Below are 21,131 nucleotides of genomic sequence, written 5' to 3'. Positions count from 1 at the left end.
TGCAAATGAGGCCCAGAATATGTCCATGGACATGTTTGCATCGCACTAACTGACATTGAAAACATAAGTTTCAACACTTTCGGTGTTTCAATCTGAAACCTAGAAGTATAGTTTTCATGGAAACACTGTATTGTTATCATTATGAGGAGCTAATTTGCATATTATGCAAATGAGGACCAGATCATGTCCATGGAAATGTTTGCATCGCACTAGCTGACATTGTAAACATAGGTTAAAACACTTTCGGTTTTCCAATCTGAAACCTAGAAGCATAGTTTTCATGTAAACACTGTATTTTTATCATTATGGGAGCTAATTTGCATATTATGCAAATTTAGCCACTTTACCCCATTGGATTTCTTGGGACTTTTAGTATGGTGTTTAGGAGCCCATAACAAGTTGCACTGCAGTGAAATTCGTACTGTTGCAATTAGTGGTGGGTGAAACCCTATTTTGACTGGACTAAAAGCAAAGCTTGCAATTTTCTCTACAACTTTGCTCACTACATGTCCAGCTAAAATGAAATCTATAGAAATTACATCGATTTGAAAAACAGAATGTTTTCTCAAAGCATGACTACGTTGGTGTCTCAGAATAATGTGGCACACAAGGGGGTTCCACCATGGCACATAAAGAGTTAATCCACTCATTACCATTGATGATTTTTTATCTGGATAGCCTGCTCAGATAAGTTGTCATAAGACTAAGAGAGTTAAGGTTTGCCTCTGTGTATAACTTGATGGTATGCGGGGGTGGTAACATTATCCCTTTCCCAAATTTCAAGGATAATTTTTTTTTTTCTTTTAGACAAGCTTCACTTTCTGATTTTAGATTTGAAATTGTTTTGGGTATATACAATTTAGAGAGAATTTGAGTAAATAGAGTGTTCGTATATAGAGCAGCTGTGCTATGAATGAAGATGTGATGTAAAGTGCTGTGAAACAACATATAAATTGTTAGAGTGCTATACATACACACGTATGTACAGTAGTTATTGTAATTTGTCGAAACTGTTAGAGATTGTTCAGTTATTTTCTGAATTATATAAGAAAAAATGAGATTCATCACTCAAAGAGATACATATGTAACACTTGGGCGTGATGTATGATGCCAGTTATGCTATTAAAGTCACAGAGATAATAGGTGAATGAACCAGACCTCATCATGACAATACTTTATCTGAGAGAAAGAAATTTGAAGTGTGAATTGGAGAGCTTTGTTAAAACTGTGTTGCATTCTTGTAAATGCTTTCGCCTTTGAGTGAGATTGGAAAATGCCATCAGCCACTGGAATGCCTGCAAAATCAATTTACCATGAGGGATTTCAAAATTCTCATGTGTGGATTCAGTGCATTTGTGTTCTCAGAACTAAGGGGTTATATGCACATACTTGGCTGTGTTCTGTAAAGTGTTATGTTTAAATTGTTTCTTTTTTCTGTTGAGCTGATAAAGTAAATTACAAATGTTTGATAAGAAATGTGGCTTTCAAAAAGCTGTTCATCACCTCAATAGTCAAAGTTGTGGCTAGATCTTGGGCAAAACTGTAAATGAACACTTTTATAGTCCCTTGCAAATTTAGTAGCAGTAGTGCCACAGTCAGATCTTGTAAGTTGTCCATCTCAAATTATCTCACATTCCCTGTCATTGGGCCCCAGAAATATATTCTCCCTCTCCATCTTGAGGAATTTGCAAGGGTTGATAGGTCTTAGGTCAAGGGTCATTGGCTCAGACTTTGGCGCAGCAGATTTGGCAGGGGCTTTTCATCCTCCTAGTTTATGGTTTTTCCCCTGAAGCTGCAATTGAACCAAAAAAGTTTTGGACTGTTTACCGTGATGATAGATCTGTACTCCATCAGACAAAAAGAAAGAAAAAAAAAGAGAAAAAGATCAATTTTGGAAAGTTGGCTTGCTTGAACAAGTCTAGGGATGCCTGTCATATGGAGCTCTACTTTTGTTGTTTTTGTTCTTCCTTTTTTCGTATTTTGAAGAATTTGACCCTAGCGTTTTGCAGGGAATGAGTAAGCTCCATTAGCAAAGATTAGGGACGGGTAAAATGTAAACACAGGCAATGCCTGCAAGCTGTCTCATCCATGAACGCTCTCAGTTTATCTTGGTGTGTAGAATACCAACTCTTGATTTGGCCTATACTTCGCGGAAAGTTGCAAGAGTTAACATAAACCAGCAGTCTGGTTTGATTACATTCTTTCTTTTAAAGGCAGTGAATAAAAAGATCTGAATCAGTTGAAAATGTGAGTGAATTTGTGTGTGTGCATATGTGTGTGTGTGTGTTCAAGAGTCCCAGGATTTTGGTAAAGTGGAATCAAATTTGGAATCCTCTCAGAAATAGCATCTGTCAAATTCTGCTTGTAGTGACTGAAGTTGACACGCATATACCATATTTGTAAACAAATAGACAATGTAAAAGTTTTTGCCTGAAGCTTGGTAGCATTCTTCCCATGTCCTTTGATTTAGTTTGCCTGGCATGAAACTGATTAGTTTTAAATTAGAAATTGCCAATGTGTGACATTGCAAAAGCTAGCAGTATAGAGATGTCCTATTAGGTGTGCTTTAAACTTGTACAACTTGCCCCTCCCAATGTTATGGTGTCAAAGAGTGCAGAAGCGTAATGGGCACAGTTTGCAGCATTGTAGTTTGATAATAATGAGTATTTATCATCCGTCAACTCCACCAAATAAAATGATACTGGTGCAGAGAGAAATTTAGGATATTGAATAATTTCAATTTCTTTATTAAAATGTGTTTCTGTGACCTTTTATGGTAATTAATTGTGTACAAATTGTATGTATAAATGTATATATGAAGGCCTATATAATTTGTGTGTGTATGTTTGTTTATTTGTTTGTTTGTAAGCACAAAAACTTGAACTCGGGGTGAAACGCAAAATCAAATGTAGACTTGTTACACTGACTCAACTCAAGCTTGAAACTCAAACTGACTGTAGACTGTCTCTACTCACACCTTCTCTCACCAGAGACTCCAGGACGAGGTGGATGACTACTCCCACAGGGTGGAGGAGGTCAGGGACCAGGCTCTGGAGCTGATGCAGCTGGGAGGAGACTGTCGACGCTCCTCGGAACCAGACCTCATTGCCCTCAACCAGAAGTGGGAACACGTCTGCAAGAAGATAAAGGTTGGTGCACCCTTCAGTTAAAGGACAAGTTCACCTTCATAGACATGTGGGCTGAATGAATGCAGCAATATTAGTAGAACACATCAGTGAGAGTATGAGCAAAATCGGACAATCCGTTCAAAAGTTATGAATTTTTGAAGTTTCTGTTCAGTCACGGCTGGATGAAAAGACTACTATAGCTTGTGATGTCACATGAGTACAACGATATAAAGAAAGAATAAAGAAAATTCAACATATTTCCATTTTTCTCGCATAACAAAAGAACACTCAACTTCTCTCTTTCAGAAGGCAGGGGGAATAATATTACCCTTAACATACGTCAGTAGCAAGTCGAAGAAATGTGCACTTCATTAAAAAAGTAAAGTTTTGTGAAATTCTCTTTTTATTTTCCTTATATAGTTGTACGCATATGACATCATACACTGTAGTAGTCTTCTCTTCCAGCAGTGACTGCGCAGATACTTAGAATATTCATAACTTTTGAACAGATTGTTCTGCTAGAATTGCTGCATTCTCTCAATCCTTATGTACATGAAGGTGGACTTGTCCTTTAACTTGTCTTGTCATATTTGTTTCCTTGTCATTCATTCATTCGTATGTCTTGGTGTACCAGGGCCCCATTTCATGAAAAGTTGCTATGATTGTGAGTCTTGCTGAAATGGCAAGTGTTATCATGGCATTGACAGGAATCCTGCTTCCATAGTGCTTGTTGCTATGAGAAGTTACTATTCTGGCAAGAATTATTGTCATTACATCTTTCATGAAATTGGACCCAGGCTGATACTATTTACTGACTATTGATCGACTCTTGGAGTGGACAGGGTTGGTATCCTTTTCTAATGTGTTTGAGAGATGGACCACTCCATTACAGGTTTGAACCTTAACACGTTGTGAGAAGTGGATTTTGATATTTTGCATGCATTAAAATTATGATGCACCCAAACAATATCGATTCTACCTCCAACAACATTGCCACCTCGGTTTCTCATTCAGGAGCAACAGGCGAAGCAGAATCAAATCAGCATGGAGCTGGAGAAGGAGGCGAAGCTGAGGGAGAAAGAAGAGAACGAGAAGAAGAAGCAAAAGGTTGAGATCACTGAGATGATATCTCCCAGACAGGAAATGGTGGTCGAATCCAAACCCAAAGACCTCGCATCCGTGACGACGATGGTGACGACGACGACAACGACAGTGGTCATGGCCAACAACCTCAACAACAACAATGCAGATGCCATCGTCACGGAAACCGTTCAGCCGGAGAGGGTGGCAGACAGTGAGTCTGCACCCACTCAGCTCGGCAAGTTGGACCAAATAGCACCATCTGGAGGCAGAATGGCTGTAAGTCTGCTCTCACTTTTCAGTGGTCAAATTGTGATGAAACACACCTCCACTTCGCTCATTTACATGAGAAAGCATTCTATAATGCTTGTGTTAAAACATCATGTAAATTGTACTTTGTAGGCCAATTACTTTTGTTATAAAACTGAAGTGTAATGTACAATGCATGAAGGTGAACTTTCATGGGAACATCAAACCAAAATAAACGGTCAAGGGCAAGTTCTTCATGACCACTGCTCCATTTTCTCCTGTGCAACAAAATAGCTGACATGCAGGTGGTATTTTGGTCATGAATTTCTAACAGAGTGAAGACAAAGCCTTGATACAGATCTTAAGCATGAATGAAATGGAAACAAGTCAGAATTTGAACTCTATGGCATCTCTTTTAGGGATTTAAAATAAGTTTCCGAGAATGTCTCAGTCTGTTCTTTAACTTTTAATAATGAGAGAGAGAAATGCAGATCAACATTTCTGACATGATTCCTATAATTCTCCGTCGTCTTGTTGTCAGGTTGATGAGCAGGTAGACAAGATGGAGGTCCAGACTGCAGAGAGCGCCCCTGTCAACCTTAACAACATCTTCCAGGGTGTCGGGGAGCAACCAGTTACCCCTCAAGGGACCTCACCCGTCTCTCAAACTCCAGACCTCCAGGCATCTGCCGTTGCTGTGGACCTGGCCGTCAAGCCCAGTGGCTACCTCCGAGAGTTCAACACCATCCTTGAGCAGACCAACACGGCCATCGACCTCTGCGACCACCGGCTCGTCGAGGGCGGGCAGCTGAGGGACGAGGACTTTGAGATCGACATCGAGACCAATGTTAAGGTGTGAGACAATATTTCTGTTTATCAGTGTGGCCTTAAATCTATTGAGCAAAAATCAGACTGGAATGGGCATTTGTCTTGAAGCAGATTTGTTCGGGCGTGTTTGGCAGGTAGTTATGCAGAGTTCCTTGGCCAGAAGTTCTCCTTCAGGTTCAGTATGAGTTAATAGATTGAAAGTTGTGATGCATTTTGATAAGATGTAGCAGCTTTTTCTGTAACACTTGTTTATTTGTCATACTTTCAGCATTTGCAGGCATGTTTTTAATCCTGCTAACCAGTACCTCAAAATTATTCACATATGCATAAACTGCATTGATTTTCAAATGTTTTTTGTCATATGAACTCAGCACAATCATGTATCCGCAATGACTGGTTTAGTAGATCATGATGACAACACAGAGCAAGTAAATTTGTCAACTAAAATATATCCAGTCAATGTTAGCGATAATGTTGAGCAATGAATCGCATATAAACAGTATAAGTGAATGGCTTATTGTGTGTTGGGGAAAAAAGATGTGCACATACTTAAACCAGCCCCTATTTGCTAGCTATAAGGGATACAGTTAAATATTTATTTAGTGGCTTGACATGGAAAGATGAAGTCTGTTTCATGATCTTGCAATTTGTCATCTCCATCATCATCATCATCATCCTCAGGATACGGATGAAGCCCTGGAGAGCTTGGAGCCAGATGTGGAGTCCCTGATCCAGCAAGGGGAGCAGCTCCTCCAGAAGACCAGAGAGACTGACCCCGCCCAGGCCGGTCAGCTGGAGTCCAAGCTGTCCGTCCTCCGGGGCCGTTGGTCCACCCTGAAGACCGACGCCGAACGACGCCGCAACGCCCTCCAGATCGTCGTGCCCCACTGGTACCAGTTCCGGGTGGAGACGGAGGAGATGGAGCGGTGGATGAAGGGCGCGGAGGACCAGCTGAAGGCGGCAGGGGATGCGGGAAACCAGGAGAAGATGCAGGTAAGGAGGAAGAAGGTGATGGTTTGACTGGTGGGACAGAAAAGATTGCAGGCATGATGGCAACAAGGATGTTGTGGATGCCCCAAAAAGATTATAATGAAATATGATGATGATATTAATGAGAATGAGGAGTAAAGAAATCAAGATTATGAAGATGATGATGATAGTGATGATGATATTGTCGTTAATGGTGGCAGTGATGATGAGGATGGTGTAAAGGAGTATAAAGGAGATGACTTGGGTTATGAGTGATGATTTCAATGTAATTGACAGTGGCTGTGACTGTGGCAGTAGATGTGATGGTGATGATGGTGGTGTTGAAGATGAGTGTCGGCATGGTGATGGTTGGCATGGTGATGATGGCTGCGATGGTGGTTTGTGGTGGCTGTAATTAAAGTATCATGAATACAGTGAAAGTGATGAGTTGGAAATGAGTAGATGGATTGAATGTGGGTTAAAGCCCTTTAATGTAGTTACGATGACAGGAAAAAGACGAAATAAAGTATCAAAGTACATTTAGACATTCAAACTCAAAACACGAAGGATTCAAACCGCAATGTGATGTAACCACAATTCAACTTAAAGCTGAGAATCTCAGGGATGTAGAGATTGTCAAGGTGTATGTGTTGTGTTGGTGTCAATAGGGCAATAAATGTGATAATGTGCTTTTCTACCCTTTCCAATCTTTGGACAGTGACAGAGTTTACAGTGCAAAAAATTCAATTTCACAATATGGGACTGCAGAAAGGGACAAATATTGTTATTAAATGATTGAATTAAATGTGATCCATTCTTCATGAGTACTAATGAAGCATTGAATGCCTTTAAGTGAGCAACCACCGAACTTTAATGACTTTACGTCACCTCTAAAAGACTAGGCAATAAGAATCAAGTGTCATGCCTAGGGGTGCAACTGCAGCAGCCAGTGGACTCGAACAAGAAACATTGTGATTGACACTCTGTGGCCTTATCTTGTGAATCATACAGCTCCTTGTATCAAACGAGGAGCTGATGCATTTCCCTTGTTATGGAGATTGGATGCCGAGTTTGGCGGGTTGAACTACTTTTTTTCCCCACTCGAAGGATGAATGCGTTGAGGGACCAGTCTTGATTTCCAATGGGGAGTAGTTTGTGAAGCTCTGCAAGACATGTGTATTGTGTCAGAAATATGAAGTATGCATCATTTCAAATCACACAGGTGGTCATGCTGCATAATTGTAGGCTTTATGACAGGCATTCCATGAGTTAATCTAAAAAAACTTTACTTCCCATCCTCCCTACAACCTTGATATGGATGCGAGAGCCATCAACACCTGGTTCCAATTATATCAGAGTAGCAGAGTATCCTCCAAGGATTGCCATCTTACGATGATGCAGCGCCCGAGAGCCCAAGACTGAATGATCATGCGAGTGGTATTTCCTAATTGGCAGTTGTTTAGCTCATTCATGTTCCTCCTTAAGTCTCCAGTATCCTTTTGGGAGCATAGATGGTGGGGGGGGGGGGGGGGGTGGGAGTATGACAAGAGGCAGGGCTTGTAGAGTTTGGAAACTTTAGATTGGGGGCGGGGAACTAGACGAAAAGGGCCATTTTGGATGTGAATCTTGCTTGGAGGATGTTGCAACCAATGCTCAAGGAACATAGTTATTCAATACAGATCACTAGAGAATTAGAGGTTAGAGAAAGAGAAAGAGGTCGAGAAAGAAATAGGTAGAGATAGAACATGTTAGAAAAAGAGAGAGAAGTGAGAGATAGAAAAAGTGGTAAGAAAGAGATAAATACGGAAGAAAGAGGAAAAGAAACACGTAAATTTTGACACTATCCTGTCTGGCACTTTTAGCACACAAGGAGGAACTGAATTATAATGTGTTTTATGACTATCTCTGTCAATGAATCAATCAGCAAGTGTGCACATATTTTTACTTCTTGTCTTGAGCAGGATGAGCGTTCATATATTTTACAGCCATGCATGCCAGGAACCAGATGATGGAAAGAGAAATGAGTGAATGTTGAATTCGGGAAATGAATGTGTGATACCATTTGATCACCCTCCAACGATATCTGGGTCACGCTGATGAAGCTTTAATGATGCGGAGAGGGATAACTTATTGATAAGAGAGAGTGAGTAATATGATGGATTCCTTCTAATGGCATCAATGTGTGAGCCAGTGAAGAAGTAGATCTATTGATGCATTTTTGTGTGTGCACTGAGCTTCAGTACTCATTGTCATCAAAAGTGTCATCGGTATCTAATCTCCACCATCATTATCATCATCATTATAGTCATCGCTATCTATACCACCATCATCATGATGAAATAATATGGATACTAGTCATATTTATTTATCTATTCTTCCACTTTGGCTTCTTCTCTGTCATCATCATCATCATCATCATCATCATCATCATCATCATCATCATCATCATCATCATCATCATCATCACCGGCATCATTTTCTTGTTCATCTCATCTCCCTTTTTCCCCCCATTGTAATTTTCTTTGAAATTGTCTATTCTTTCTTCTTTTTATATCTTCTTTTTCCTTCTTTCTTTTGCAATTTTATTTTAAAGTGTCACTCTGCAATATCCATGTTAAACCTGTTTCTCTTTCCTTATAAGTTTTTTAAATACCAATCCATGTATCTGTTTCCAGTCTTTTTTTTTGTTCATTTTTGTAGTTTTTTATCTCTTTCTTGGTGATTTTTTTTTTTTATTCATGTATTCAAACCTAGCCAGAGGAGGTCCTTGTACATCTCCTTGTCTCAAAATGTGAAAAGTAAATGGTATCGGGGTCTGGGCCTGAGAAGTGAACAATCGGATTAGACTGGAAAAGGAATCCTTTGTTCTCTTGCCCATTCCCTTCCCAGTCCTTTCTGTTTTCACACCAGCAGTTGATGAATGAACCCTGCATTGATTTATTTTGGGAGCCCCCGTTAATAGTGTTTATTCTATGCTACCCATGCCCAGTCTATGAAGCTCATAGATCAAAGTGATTCCCGATGGATGCGGTGTTAACGCAGACATTGAAGATAGAGAGGAGAGAGAGAGATAGATGCCGCTTCGCGTTGGTGACTAAGGTGTCGTATTCCTCATGGAGGATTTGATTCGAAAAGTGCATCATTTCGCCAGCCATCGTATCACTTTCTCAACAATATCGCTCCATTATCGGTAGAGTGTTTAGAAAAGTTAGCCTTTTAAAATGGTATGCCATAAAGATCCGGTATTGCAGCAATAAATCACTTAAAGTAGCTCTAGATATCATCATTCCTATGACATCAGCAGGGAGTTATGCGGAATGATATTCTAGCCCTTTTGTGTGCCTTGCTTACTTTATCAGCACACCAGCTGGCATTCTTTTGTTTTCTCCCAAATGAGCACAGATATCTTAAATCTGTTAAAAAATTGAAATTATTTAATCTAACTAAATATCATTATACTGAAATGCCTGTGTGGGTTGTCTAAATTCAAGTGAATGCCAGTAAAATGGGTGAACGAGAAGCATAACGGAAGCAGAAATTGTACAGTAGAAAAACATGCTATGCTGATTAAAGTCTTGTGGTGAAGTACTTATAACCTCAGACCAGTGGGTTTGAGGTTCAAGCCCTGACGGACATTGAACTGATGTCGCTTGGCAAGACATGCAGTGATCCACCAGTGTCACTAGGAGTAATTTAAAAAGCCTGCTTGATGTTAATATGTGCCAGTAAGATGCCTATTACTCGTGAGCAGGTGCAAATAAATGTTCTTCAGGGATAAGAGATGGCTACATGTGTTGATGGTATTGCAACTGTATCTAGTGGCTGGAGACAGGAATCTTAGAATGTTGTGATTAAAGGACAAGTTCACCTGAATGTATGTGTGGATTGAGTGATATTAGTAGAATACATCAGTGAATACATGAGGAAATTGGACAATCTGTTCAAAAATCATAAATTCTTTCAGTTTCTGTGCAGTCAATGCTGGATGAGAAAACTGCTACCATTTGTGATGTCACAAATGTTCAATGATATAAAGAAATTATAAGCAGAATTTAAGATATTTTCATACTTTTAGCAAATTGCAAGAGTGCTTGACTTACCTCTTTCAGAAAGCAGAGGGAACAATATTGCCCTAAACATGTGTTGGTAAGAAGTTGGAGGAAACTTTACTTTTCTCAAAAAATGAAATTTTGTTGAATTTGACTTTTTCTTTATATTGTTGTACGTATATGTAACGTCATAAACTGTTATAGTCTTCTCATCCAGAAACTTTGAAAATTCTTAACTTTTGAATGGATTGTCTGATTTTCCTCAAATTTTCACTGACATATTCTACTGATATTGCTCTATTCATTCAAGGAAAAGTTCTTATAAAAGAACTCCAAGACTCCCGTGGATAACCCAATCACTTTTAAGATCGATTAATAGAAAAAATAATTTGTTTTATAAATACAGGAGTAACCCTACGGATAAAAACAGACAAAAATATGTGACTTACAAAAACACGCTTACTAATTTATTGCGTTTACAAAAGAGAAAATTTTATGTCAACCAGATAATGAAATATAAAAATGATATAAAGAATACTTGGAAAACAATAAAAGATGTTATGAATACATCTAATGATGCATCTAGTATTTCAGAAGTACGATGGGGTAATACCTCAAGCAATGTACCTGCTGGTATGGCCGAAATTTTTAATGATTTTTTTGCATCGATTGGGAAAAATTTATCACAAAGTATCCCTTCATCTAATAAAGTGTTTTTTGATTTTTTAGATATACCTAATCCTAAAACTATATTCTTGGACCCTACGTATAACGAAGAAGTTATTGATATTATTAATAATTTGAAAGAAGGGAAAAGCCCAGGTTGTGATGGAATCGATAATTATTTGTTGAAAAATATAATTCTTCAAATAATAGATCCTTTAGTATATATTATTAATCTATCACTTAGTACTGGGCTTGTACCAAGTCAAATGAAGACTGCCAAAGTTATACCTATATATAAGAAAGGGGAGAAAGATGATGTCAATAATTACAGACCAATATCGTTATTAACTTCAATTTCTAAAATTTTGGAAAGAATAGTATATATCCGAACTGTAAAATTTTTCAATATGAGTAATATATTTACGAATTTTCAATTTGGATTCAGAGAAAATCACAACACCACCCACGCTTTACTTACCTTTGTGGAAAAGATTACACATGCACTTGATACATTCTCGCATACAATAGGCATCTTCCTGGACTTCTCAAAGGCTTTTGATACAATTAATCACGGTATACTTCTTATCCCATTATGGTATTCGCGGAAAAGCCTTGCAATGGTTTACGAGTTATTTATCTGACAGATTTCAATATGTACATGTGAACAGTTTTGATTCTTCTATGAAGAAAATAGAATGTGGTGTTCCGCAAGGAAGTTTGTTAGGCCCACTGTTATTTATAGTTTACATTAATGATTTTTATAGATCTTCAGATAAACTCTCTTTCATATTATTCGCGGATGATTCCAATCTTTTTTATTCCCACCCTGACCCTAATACTTTGATTAGTACAGTGAATGATGAATTGAAGAATGTCTCACAATGGATATATGCAAATAAATTGTCACTGAATATTGAGAAGACAAAGTATATGTTTTTCAGTAATTCTTTAGATAGATTACCAGGTAATGTTATATTTGACACTAATCCCCTAGAAGAGGTTTCGTCTATTAAATTCTTAGGTGTTTGTGTTGATAATAAGTTATCATGGAAGTGTCACATAAACAATATTTGTAAAGTAATTGCACGTAACATAGGCATAATGAATAGATTGAAATATTATCTTCCTTCTTCGGCTTTGATTACGCTTTATTCAAGTTTGGTATTGCCGTACTTGAATTACGGAATTCTTGCTTGGGGGAATACATATTCGACATTGTTAGATAAACTTTTTCTTCTGCAAAAGATGGCGCTCAGAATCGTTTTTAACCTTCATATCCGAGCACATACTGACAAGCTTTTCCTTGAGCACAAAATTCTGAAAATAAAAGAGTTGTATTTGTTTCAACTTGGTCAATATATGTTTAATTACAACTGCAATCATCTACCCAAAATATTTTATTCTTTATTTCACCGTAACAGCCACGTACATAACTATCCCACTAGACAATCTAAAGAATTTCATCTTCCCTTAGTTAGAACTGTACACACTCAAAATACATTTGTTTATACCGGACCCAGATTTTGGAATAGCTTAGATAATGATCTAAAAGAATCTGTGAAGTTAATTACATTTAGGTATAAACTCAAAAAATATTTGTTTTCTAAATATACCAGTTAATTCTGTTCAATGAAAAAACCCATCATGTTTCACTTTTCCTTGAGATTTTGTAGTGTGTCCACAGACCTTTTCCATCCCTCTCCTTTTCCTTCTCTATTCTTCCCTGCTCCTTTTTCCTCGTTCTTCGTTGTCCAGTATCTGTCTGAGTGCATTTCCTCAAATTCTGTTGTTTCTGTGTACTGTGTTATTGTTGTTGTTGTTGTCGTCGTTATGTTTTTTATGTGGCCGATTGCATATCTTCCTTTCAGTTCAATTTTCCTGGCACACCTGGCCCCATAGTGTCTGTGCCACAAATGTGATATGTTATATAGTTTATACGTTTGCATCCTAAAAACCTAGTAAGTATTGTTCATAGTATCAACATCATTATATCAATGAGTAAAATGTACAATAGTATATAGAAGAATTTAAAATGAATATGTCTTATTGGTATAACAAATTGGTGCTGTTGTTGTTTTGTTCCAGTGTTCCACGTTTTACAAGCGTGGCTTTTTTAGTGGAACACTGTTTTCCATCATTGTGATTATTTACTATTTTTGTTGCCATGACAAAGTGCATTGTTTCTTTTTTACGACATCATTCGTGTATAATTTATATTGTATTGAAAAAAAAATCCTTTATCGGACGAGTGTAAGAGAAATGAAAAAAAAATTGTATCACTTTGGATTATGTCAACTTTTTCTTCTTTTCTTTTCTTTGTGATGATGGAAATAAATAAACTATTGAAAAAAAAAATTGAAAATTCAATTCATGCATCTTGTATATTTTGGTGAATGTGTCCTTTAATGCTTAAAAGAATTGTAAATGCATCCTTTGCTTTCTTGTTTTTGTTTAATGTCTTGCAATTGAAAAAAAAAAATATGCAGGAAGCTGCCTGTAAATCAAACACATTTTTCTTTTCATTTTAGTGAATGTTTGCAGCCATTTATGCTTTCTTTAGATCAGCGAGTCTGAACGTACTTCTTCATTTACATCCTGCAGAACTTTACAGTCCCAATAAATCATTTCAGCACAACTATGGTGGAAAAGAAAACCCCAAAATAGAGTGCATTCTCAGTTCTCTAAGCAATGTAGCATTGTAAGTGATATGTAAACAACATTTTTTTATCATTATTTTTATTTGCGGTCAGTATCCTGCCGCACTTTGTGTCACCAAGGAGATAAGGCAGGGGAAAATGATGGATGGAGTTCAGTTTTTGAGAGGATGCGGTCCCTCAGTGGAGTTATTTTTTCCCAGAAGGATGATGGAAGATGGATAGATAGAGGGATCAATTTAAGAAGGGAGGGATGGGAGTAGGAAAAGGGAGGATAGTTAGGACGCCCTTCCTCTTGAAGACATCTCAATCGTTGTCAGACTCTTGTGCTATGACATTTTATTTAAAAGGTATGTCAAAAGTATCAAATATTAACATTTTATTTGTGGTGGTGACATGCACAGAGTTTGTCGTAGATGCTTGAGTCAAGATAAATGGATCCTTCTACAGCTCAAAGGTAAACAAAATGAATTCCAGAGATGTCACCTTTTTATTTTAATATTCTTTTTTTTTGGGGGGGGGTGGGTTATTCTTTCACAGATGATATTTCTACTTCATGAAAATTGTGGAAAATTTTGAAGACCATTGAACCTCGTGATATTGCACTTTTTTATTCAAATGAAACAGTAAAGACCAGAAAGTATTGAAGTATTAAAGTCTTGCAATTAGATTTAATAGGCACATAAGAAATGCCATAATGAAATGAAGACGGTTTGATGATTAAGGGGTCTTCTGGTATACCACAGGTACATGAGACATACACATGTAGCAGCTAGGTCTTGGTTTAACTTTCAGTGTTTGTCAATAGAACATTGAGTTCAAGTCTGTGATTTATGTAAATATGGGCATAAACCAGTATTCGGTGTTAATTTTAACAGAAGTTGGTGTTTAGTGTCAGTGTGAGTACGGGTTGGTATTTAGTGTCAGTATGAGCACAAGTCAGCATATCATGGTGTCAATATAAGCACATGTCATTGTTTGATGTAAAGTATGAGCACAAGTCAGTGTTTGGTGTCAATATTATGAACACCAGTGCATGACTTCCTCATCAATGTGTGATCTTTCTTTTGTGACACCAGATGTGGAAAAGAATTATATTCAGTGTCAGGATCAGTCTCAGAGTATTATTAGTTCTTCTTGTCACGCAGTAACACTCTCTGCTTTGGAGTGTAGAGCTTAGGAACATTGCCCAGTAGGTAGTGGCGACTGAAGAGAGAGAGAGAGAGAAAAGGGAAGAGAAATGACAGCATAACTTACATTCCCTGGAGATCAGTCTGCAAGCCCAATTTATTTTATCACTGTTGACAGTTGAAACCAGATGTGTGTGTGTATGAGGTGGAGGGGGGTGGGTGGGTTAGGAAGAGTTGTGACTGATTCTGAACATTATAGGTAACATGAGTTGGGAGGCTAAAGAACATTTACTGCATAGGCTTGATGCCTTTTTAACAGTCCACTGGTTGTGAACTGGGGACCTGATGGTGAAAAAGAGGAATATTTTCTTGGCATGATGTTATGAACATTATGACTGCTTGCCAGGGGCAGTGGAAATCATCAATGGGAAAGTCAAATGAATGGACATTTGCCTGTTGCCTGCCTATGTAGGGCAACTGCTCAGATAGCCATTTGGGCAAGTGAAAATAATATGAGGTTGTAGTACCATGCCTTTGACCCGATATTTTTTGTTGTGCTCTATGGACGTGGTGGTTTGTCCATCAATCTACTTGAGTCCATCTGCTTTGAGAGGGTAAATTTGATAGACTGGCGTCTTTTGAGACACAGTGTACCTACAATATATTTTGGATAGGTGGACACATTTCCCCCCATATCCTTCATCTGTCGGTAGCCTCTCTTCATTCAGGAGGTCCTTGCCCCATCCCCCTTCTCAACTCTTAGCTGCCCTCCTCTAACCAGCGGCCCTACCTCTCATCTTATCCCCCATCCAACTCCTGTAACTCTACCCCCTCCCCATAGTCTCCTTCCCCTCTTATAGCCCTACCCCTTCTCTAAGCCCCCTCACCCATCCAGTAGCCCGATCCCTCCTCTAAGCCCCCTTACCCATCCAGTAGCCCTACCCCTCCCCTAAGCCCCCTCACACATCCAGTAGTCCTACCTCCTCCTCTAATCCCACTCACCCATCTAGTAGCCCTACCCCTTCTCTAAGCCCCCCCCCCTTCTTCACCATCCAGTAGCCCTACCCCCTCCTCTAAGCCTCCTTCCCCCTTTTGCAGCCCCGCCCATCCTCTTAACCCTTTCCCCCTTCTTCCATCTACCTCCCATCCCCTTAGCCCCCTCCCCCTCTGGCAGCCCCACCCATCCTGTTGCTCCACTTCTCTGCTTCTCAAATTCTCAGGAAGAAGGCAGTGGTTTGTCCTGTTTGCAAACCCTTAATGTGTTTGTTTGTTAACTGTCTTTCTATTTTGAGATTTCTCTTCTTGAAAAACACAATACTAGAGGATCTGCGTGGGAAGCGAAACCCTCAACTAAATCGTGCGTGCTCCCTGAATACAGGCAGTGGGGTGGGTGCACATTCGTGTTAGACCCTGGAAACAAATGTGTGCCAGCAAAGAATGGCATTTGATTCACCTGATATTGTCAGAATTTGATATATTATCACCCCCAGCGCACAGAGGCATTAAGTGCATTCAGAGATGTTTCATATGGAAATTTCACGTGACAACCACAATGTTTTTCCCTGATCCCTATATCTTGAAGAAGAAAAAACCCAATTTTTTTTATAGAGAAATTGCTTGATTATTGCTGTTTTCTTATATGAAGTTGATAAAGATGAATAATATTGTGCTTTCTTATTCAATGAATTGACAACATTACCACCCCCTCAAAAAAAAAAAAAAAAAAACCATAGTGCAGTAGGTAAATAGTTGAGCAATATTTCATCCTTTGATATCTCAAAACAATCCAGGGTTTAAACACTCTTCTTCCCCCCCCCTCTTAAATGTACCCATTCTTCATTCATAAATGAAAGGAATGTTTGATCAATACATACAATGTATATCCTTTAATTGAAGAAGGAGCGGAAGCTCCTTTTGACGGACTATTTCATGATTAAGGTGGAGCTGAGAGCATGCACGCATCCTTTGGTGTCGACACAGGAGACCAAATGAGGCAGGTGAACCCATTAACACACACTGCGTGTCGCGACACCTAATCCTTCATCAATTCATTTGGTATTAGCATGTCTCTTCTGATTGGGAGGGGATGATTGTGTACATCTCTCTTTCTCTCTCTCTCTTTCATACTATTTTTCTCTCCCTCATACATTGTATCTCTCCTTCTGTCATACTCTCCCTTACTTTTCTACATTTTCTCTCCCTTCTTATCTCTCCATCTCTCACTCAATATATATCTCTCTCTCCAGCTCAATATCTCTTTCTCTCCATTTTTTCCTATGTACTCATTATTTCAGGATTTGTTTCTGTTTCTGCTCTCATCTTTACTGGTTTTATCTCATCGTTTCCCAGGAGAAATTACCCTTTCTTACAGTATCTACCTCCTAAATTCCTGTATGTGCATCTCTTTGTTATCTCTTTATGTCATTCTTTCTCTGTCTTTCAAACCTTTTATCTCTCCCCTCATACATTATATTATATATAAATATATCTCTCTCTTACTCAAAATATCTCTTTCCATTTTCTCCTGCCTACTCATTATGTCAGGATTTGTTTCTCTATATCCATCCTCATCTTTTCCTATCCACCAATCTCATTGTGTCCCAGTAGAAGTTACCTTTTCTTTATCTACCTCATTTTTCCCTTTATGTACATGTTTTTGTCATCTTTTTATGTCGTTCTCTCTCTTTCTTTCATACCTTTTTTCCTCTCATACATTATCTCTTTCTTAAAATATCTCTAACTCTCCATATTTGCTGTCTACTCATTATTTCAAGATTTCTTTCTGTATCTGCTCTTATCTATACTTAATCCACGATTCTCATTGTGTCCCAGTAGAAATGACCTTTTTTTAAAATCCACCTCCTGTTTTCCTTTATTTACATCTCTTTGTCATCATTTTTTATCACTTTCTCTCTTTCCTTTATAATTTTTTTCTCTCCCCTCACACATTATATTTATATCTTTCTCTAAATATCTCTTTCTCTTATTTTTTCCCCCTGTCTACTCATTATTTCTGGATTTTTTTTTTTTGTATCTGCTCTCATCTATAATTATCCACCTTTCTCATTGTGTCCCAGTAGAAATGACCTTTTCTTTATCTACCTCCTCTTTTCCTTTATGTCCATCTCTTTGTCATCTTTTTAGGTTGTCCTCTTTCATTCTTTCATCCCTTTTTCCTCCACTCATACATTATTCTTTCTTAAAATATCTCTAACTCTCCATTTTCCTGTCTACTCATTATTTAAGGATTTCTTTCTGTATCTGCTCTTACCTTATCCACCTTTCTCATTGTGTCCCAGTAGAAATGACCTTTTCTTTATATACCTCTTGCTTTCCTTTATGTTTCTATCTTTGCTATCTCTTTATGTTTCTGTCTCTCTCTCTTTCTTTTCATTCTCTTTGTCTCCCTTCTTCACTGTCCACTTGTTTGACTCAACATCACTATGTTTTTCTCTCTTTGATACTTCTTCACCCTTCAATGTCATATCTTATCTTTGTCGCATTTACTCCCTCTCAATAAACAGGATATGAAGTGTTTGTTCGCAAAAACCGATAAGTCCATTTTTGAAGATTTTAAAGTACGGTGTCTGTCATAAAGTACTAAATAACACCTTTTAAATGATATATTGGTCACTACATATAAAGGTACATTTTTGAAGTTATGGTTAAAAGAAGGAAAAATTTTCTTATTATTCTCTTTATTTTTCTTGATCTTAAATCGCAAATATCTCTATTTGGCAAATATGGACTTATTGGTTTTTGCAAACAAACTCTTCATATTCTGTCTACATGATTCTGACTTTTCACCTCTATATCTATATTTGTGACTGTGCACCTCAAAACGAACATAAAGTCGCACACACCGATTTTGCGTGAGGACTGAAAATAAGTGAAATGGGTCAACCTAGCCGAACTTGACTTTTCATATTTTCTGAAAGAGCGGGTCTTCTTTTACATTATGCTAAAATTTGGTATCATAAAACGGGCAGGAAAGTGTGTTTTTTTAGCAGTTTATCTCGAACATTTTTGGTAGAATAGTGTGATTAGGTGTGTCTTTAGAATCCTTTTTTCATTTCTGAAAAACCTTGTCCACACTCTTCACTTTCAACTCTAATAACTTTTGAAAGGATAGTGCTACTGCTTTGAAAGGTGGCATTAATTATGGACAGAATGTGTTAATGAGGCATGCTCAATTTCAGTTTAATCTGATAATCCCTTCATTGTTGTTACTCTGGTGGTTTACTTCCTGTTTTTTGTCCCATTCATCGCACATCCAGCACGGTTTGGAAAAGATTAAGCGCTTCAATAGACACTGTACTTCAGAGCCTCTTTTCTCAGTTCACACTTTTCCTGAGTTTGTGCTTTCTTTCCAATATTTAGATAGGTTAGGAGAGTCCATTTGATTTGAGTTATACATCATTTTAAAGCTTAAAGTCTGCTCTTTCAGAATATGGTCTTAACTAAAAATTCATGTCTGGCGACTTTTTGTTTGTTTTGAGGTGCAGGGTCACATATCTTCTTCTCTATATATTATTTCCTTTACCTCTCTGTTCAACTCTTCTTTTCTCTTTCCCTTGTTTCTTTTTTTCTCTCTATTGTTGTTGTTGTCTTTATCTCTCATCATTTTTTTTTACCAATCCATCCCTCCATGTGTCTTGTTTTTATGGCTTTCTTAACTCCTTCTCTCCTCTTCCCATCCTTCTTTCTGTTTTCCCCCACAGGGTCGGGTGACTGTCTCTTCTCTATAAGTGTCCATCTGTCTGTTTCTCTTTTTCTTCTCTCTTTCTTCTCTCTTTCTTATCTTTCTCAGGTTTAGTTTCCTTCATCACAATTGTCATCTTCTTCCCTTTTGTGTGGTAGCTATCAATGATACAATCTTGCTTGAGTTACGAGTTACATGAAGTTGTCCCAAGAGTTGATGCCTGCAAGCTATCTTCACCTGATGTGGACATGGTGTCGGCATTAACCCGTTGAGGACGGACTGATTTTGCTGCAACACACACTTCCCTTAGACACGTGCCCGAGTATACTCGGGACTCTTCCTCAACGCTTTAATGGCAGTGCTTTCTACTGCATCATAACTTCTCAACAGCCCAAAACATCCTGATTCTCCTATTCACCCTTACTGTGCTTTGTTTGCCAGCTGGCATGCATCCCCCTGAGTGCTTCCCTCAAGGATTACCACAGATATATGGAAACTAATTGCAGATAAATAGAGATTACCTACAGTAATCCCCCTTGTGCCTATTGCTTCATCATGGCCTTCATATTGGAGTGAGACATATTGGTATACTTGAGTGGTTTGTTCACTTTATAGCTGTAGGTCAAGTTTGTATGGATTACTGAGCACTGATGAAATAGACAGCCAAGTTAGACTAGTGCCTTGTCCCATTAAAGGTCCTGTTTACCACTAGGAGGTGTGATTTAAGAAATGTTCAAGATATCACTTTTGATGCATATGTGTAGGTCTGTTGTATCACAAAACATCCTACCATATAAGATTTTTGCAGTGAAGCCTAAAATATAGGGAGATATCAGTATTTTTCTCATTAAACCATAACTGTAGACAATTTAGTATGGAAACATTTTTATTGTAACTATTGTTCACATTTTGTATCTTAAAGGTGCAGTTTACCTTTGGGAGCAGTGATTTCAAAAATGTTCAAGACATCACATCTAATGCAAATGTGTAGGTCTGTTGTATCACAAAACATCCTACCATATACAATTTTTGCAATGAAGCCTAAAATATAAGGAGATATCACTATTTTTCTCATTAAACCATAACTGTAGACAGTTTAGTATGGAAACATTTTTATTATAACTATTGTTATTTTGTATCTTAACATCGATTATTCTGGTTCAAATTTTTACATTGGTTGTTTCTATCCCTAACTCACATTTTAGAACAATTTTGAAGCACTATAAGAGCCTTGTCTTTGTTTCATCTGCAAATAGTAAGCAATGTCTTCAAGGGTTAACATGTTATATCAGTCATTAGATAGCTGCTCAACTGTCAACACTTGATTTAGGGATTCAACTTCAAGTTATGCCATGGTTTCTAGAGCTGACATTGCATTTCTTTATAACTGATTGTGTCCAACATGATATCTTGAGTTTCCTGTCTCTATTACAAGTGTTTTGTGTGCATGTATAAAAAAACACACATAATTTCTTTGCTTCCCCCCCCCCCCAAAAAAAAAAAAATAAAAATAATAAAATGGTATTATTGACTGATAATCATGTGAGCCATAGATTTTTCATGATTGTGGTGATGTCAGGAAATAATTTGTGCAAATTCGATGCCTGATCCTGATCAATGTTTAATCATTATCTGTGTCTGTCTGACACTTTGCGTTCTCATTCGCATGATTTGTT

The 21,131-nt window shown here is 37.9% G+C and overlaps 1 protein-coding gene across 1 annotated transcript in view; it reads left to right on the top strand.

Annotated features, from left to right (window-relative positions):
• Positions 1 to 21,131, top strand: part of LOC139737247 (dystrophin-like) — a 466,340-nt gene that overhangs the window by 225,119 nt on the left and 220,090 nt on the right. The window contains exons 35-38 of the mRNA XM_071647923.1: positions 2,991 to 3,149; positions 4,143 to 4,487; positions 4,999 to 5,310; positions 5,967 to 6,278. Coding sequence (XP_071504024.1) covers positions 2,991 to 3,149; positions 4,143 to 4,487; positions 4,999 to 5,310; positions 5,967 to 6,278 — 1,128 coding nt within the window. The remainder of the gene's footprint in view (positions 1 to 2,990; positions 3,150 to 4,142; positions 4,488 to 4,998; positions 5,311 to 5,966; positions 6,279 to 21,131) is intronic.

This window comes from Diadema antillarum, unplaced genomic scaffold (genome assembly GCF_040938485.1).
Source record: "Diadema antillarum isolate AM-2024a unplaced genomic scaffold, OU_Dant_1.0 seq00000687_RagTag, whole genome shotgun sequence".
Taxonomy (NCBI): Eukaryota; Metazoa; Echinodermata; class Echinoidea; order Diadematoida; family Diadematidae; genus Diadema; species Diadema antillarum.
This window is presented reverse-complemented; position numbering and strand designations above follow the sequence as displayed.